The sequence below is a fragment of the Panicum virgatum genome, chromosome 9N (assembly GCF_016808335.1).
Source record: "Panicum virgatum strain AP13 chromosome 9N, P.virgatum_v5, whole genome shotgun sequence".
Classification (NCBI taxonomy): domain Eukaryota; kingdom Viridiplantae; phylum Streptophyta; class Magnoliopsida; order Poales; family Poaceae; genus Panicum; species Panicum virgatum.
In genome coordinates, this window is record NC_053153.1 from 52,549,122 (window position 1) to 52,552,492 (window position 3,371).

General features: G+C 45.5%; 1 protein-coding gene across 1 annotated transcript; it reads left to right on the forward strand.

Annotated features, from left to right (window-relative positions):
* Positions 1–355: 355 nt before the first annotated feature.
* On the forward strand, positions 356–2,783 carry LOC120688186 (O-fucosyltransferase 30-like). Its single transcript, XM_039970365.1, has 2 exons — positions 356–863; positions 1,330–2,783. The coding sequence occupies exons 1-2, from the start codon at positions 424–426 to the stop codon at positions 2,396–2,398; spliced, it is 1,509 nt and encodes a 502-aa protein (XP_039826299.1). The 5' UTR covers positions 356–423; the 3' UTR covers positions 2,399–2,783.
* The last annotated feature ends 588 nt before the right edge of the window (positions 2,784–3,371 follow it).

Here is a 3,371-nt window from a genome sequence, read left to right on the forward strand (position 1 = left end):
TTACAGCAAAAAATTTATACTAAAGTATACTATATAATATGTTCACTGTATAGATCTACTCATGTGTCATGTGGAGTCCAACAAAATTAGATTTTCTATTTTATGATTTTTTATAATTTAATATGATTTTTCAAAAATTTAGTCAAAATAAATATAAAAGAAAAAAAAGAAAACCGCTGCCACATCATCCTGAAACTGCTCAAAGTAGGTGGCACGAATGGTTTCGAAAGTTTGAGGAGTCTAAATAATCGGTTTTATGATTTAGGGAGGAAAAACGAATTCGGTCCAAAGTTGAGGGATGTGGAAAGAATTTTTTTCCTTCTCTTTAATGTCACTGGCTGCATAGTTGGGCCATGGAATAGTTGGTTTACCAGCGGCACTGATCCAACCGTCAGATCCGATCTCCCGGTCGCCGGCGGCGACATGGACTTGCCGGCGAGCCGCGGCCGGTGTCGCAGGCGGGGCGCCCGGTCGCACCTGCCCGTTGTCGTGGCCGTCCTCGTACTCCTCCTCCCGACCCTGCTACTCTTCTCATCCGCCTACTCCACCATGCTCCGCGCCCTCCTCCCCTTCACCTCCTCCGCCTCCGGGGACGGTGGCGTGCCCCAGTGCGGGGGCTCGGTTGAGCTCGAGGGAGAGAGGTTCCTGTGGTACGCGCCACACAGCGGGTTCAGCAACCAGGTGGGCGAGCTCCGGAACGCCGCAGTGGCCGCCGCGCTGCTGAACCGCACTCTCGTCGTGCCCCCCGTGCTCGACCACCACGCCGTCGTCCTCGGGAGCTGCCCCAAGTTCAGGGTCACCGACCCAGCATCGCTGCGCGCCGCTGTCTGGGATCACGCCATGCAGCTCCTCCGGGAGGGGAGGTAATGGCAACACCTGGCATTCAATTTGGCCGGGTTTGATTGGTCCTTGGTGTAGCAGAAGTTGCTTGGATTAGAATGTGTACTACACCTTTTGCTTGCAGCTTGCTTATTGTGGAACGATTAAATGATTGCAGTAGTTTGGAACATTGTGGCAATCACAAAGTAGTAAATGAAACCCCATAAGATGTTTGACAATGCCTGCAATTCTGCAACACAATGAAGACCGGCAGCAGCATCTTCTTTGCTAGTGCATGGCTGTTTTAAGGGTTGTAGATAACATTGCATTAGTTAGTTTCCTTACTGATGGAAATATGGCATAATTATTTCCAATTGGAAGATATAGAGAAGCATTATATGTTGCACAGCTAGAGTACCCACTTTCACATTGTGTGTAATAGATTGCTGAATTCATTGTGGACTGTACATATGATAATTAGTTACTAATACTAATCTGTTTAGCTTTCAGGTATGTTTCGATGGGCGACATAGTTGATCTGTCCCCAGTCAAATCCATGGTTAGGATGATTGACTTCAGGGTTTTTGTCTCGCTGTGGTGTGGTGTAGACATGAGGAAGACTTGCTTTTCTGGGTTGTGCTGTGCTGTTTCTGGTGGTAGCTCTATGCCAGCTGACTACAATAGATGCCGAGCTTTGCTGTCTGGTCTGGGAGGCAGTGAAAATGGCTGTGTATATCCTGTACAAGATGATTGTAGAACAACGGTCTGGACGTATCAGCAGAACAATGAGGGGGCCTTGGATCAATTTCAACCAGATGAAGAGTTGAAAAGGAGGAAGAAGATCTCATACGTTCGGAGGCGCAGAGATATATACAAGGTTTTAGGGCCTGGTTCACAAGCTGAGGATGCTACCTTGTTGGCATTTGGGACACTGTTCTCAGGACTATACAAGAGGTCACAGTCTTACTTTGATATCCATGAGTCACCAAAAGATCAAAGAATACAGAGTTTACTAGAGAAGATTGAGTTTCTTCCTTTTGCCCCAGAGATCATGGCTGCAGGTAGAGAGTTTGCTAAGAACAAGATCAAAGAGCCATTTGTTTGTGCGCAACTAAGATTGCTAGACGGTCAATTCAAAAATCACTGGAAAGCCACATTTTCTGCCCTCAAAGAGAAATTGAAAGCTGTTGAGTTTGAAATGAAGAGAAATAAGAATAGCGGTCCTGTTCACATGTTCATCATGACCGATCTTCCACCAGCAAACTGGACCAAAACCTATCTTGCAAATGTTGCGAAAGATGAGCAATACAAATTGTACACCCTGAAGGAAAGCGATGAATTAGTGGTGCAGACTGCACAAAGCCTTATGGCTGCAGAACATGGTGTACGGTCTGGATTCCTTCCAAAAACCATAGAGAACAGGAAGAAGGATTGTGACCATGTTCAACTACCAGAAATTCTGTTGTATCTTGAAGAATCTGTTTGTAGCTGCGCATCACTAGGATTTGTTGGGACAGCTGGATCTACCATAGCAGGAAGCATAGAAACAATGAGAAAGAACAACGTCTGCAAATGGTAGGAAAACAACATTCTTTGAGTAGCTACCTGAACCTAACCAGCACTGATTGATGTGTTATAGCATTCTGGGAGCCAATATGATATAGAGGGCTGAAGCATCGTACGTTTTGCACACACCAGTGCAAGCTCTGGTTTCGCTGTCAGGGTAGGATTGACTGTATAATGAACAGTTAAACCAATTTTTCTCTTACTGTATATAAACTAGAAAGATCAAGTTCGTTGTTGTGTTGCCTGTATCATTTTGAGCTATGTAATTTTCTCTCATTTTTGTAGCCTTACATTTAATTTCCTGTCCGTAGAGTATCCTACCTCACACTTCTGACTTCTGAATGACAATGTTCTGAAAATAAAATACTGGAACTAGATATCATTCTACTAGTTTCTAATTGGATATGCATGTCGTTGTTTGGGTAAGGATCCTGGTCCCCTGGTGCATCGATTTTTGGCGCCAGGTCGCTTCACTATTTGAACTGAGAAAGCTTGCCACTGTCCCCGAGTGCAATAAGCTTCTCAAGTCTTAAACTCTGAACTGAAGCAGCATCGCTAGGAGCCATTACACTGGGTCATTGCCACTTGCGCACCAACAGAGTCAGTGACCATCAGGGTGTGAAGCAGCATCGCTAGGAGCCATTACACTGGAGGTGCGTGATTCAAAGACCGAAAGATCCGGCTTCATGGCGTATGTAGAGCGTTGAGCTCTAGAGGAAAACTTGGTAGAAATGTGCTCCTCTTTTTGCAGTCGTGTTCTGTTCATCTTTGTGTGCTTGGCAGGAATGTGCTCCTCTTTTTGCAGTCGTGTTCTGTTCATCTTTGTGTGCTGTGCCTAAATGATTCTGTGTTTACATCTCTCCGTCCTCGAGTTTTCGTGCTTTCTGTATTGTAGATAGCTTCTCAAAATATGCTGGAATCAGGGAAGTGGTTAGAGCCCTCTCGAACCTCTCCGTTCCCCACGACACAGTAGAGGCTGGCGACTT

Bases quoted from the DNA above. Each gene is read 5' to 3' on its own strand.
- LOC120688186 (XM_039970365.1), top strand. From the start codon at position 424: ATGGACTTGCCGGCGAGCCGCGGCCGGTGTCGCAGGCGGGGCGCCCGG. The intron at 864-1,329 runs GTAATGGCAACA...TTTAGCTTTCAG, and splicing joins CAGCTCCTCCGGGAGGGGAG to GTATGTTTCGATGGGCGACA.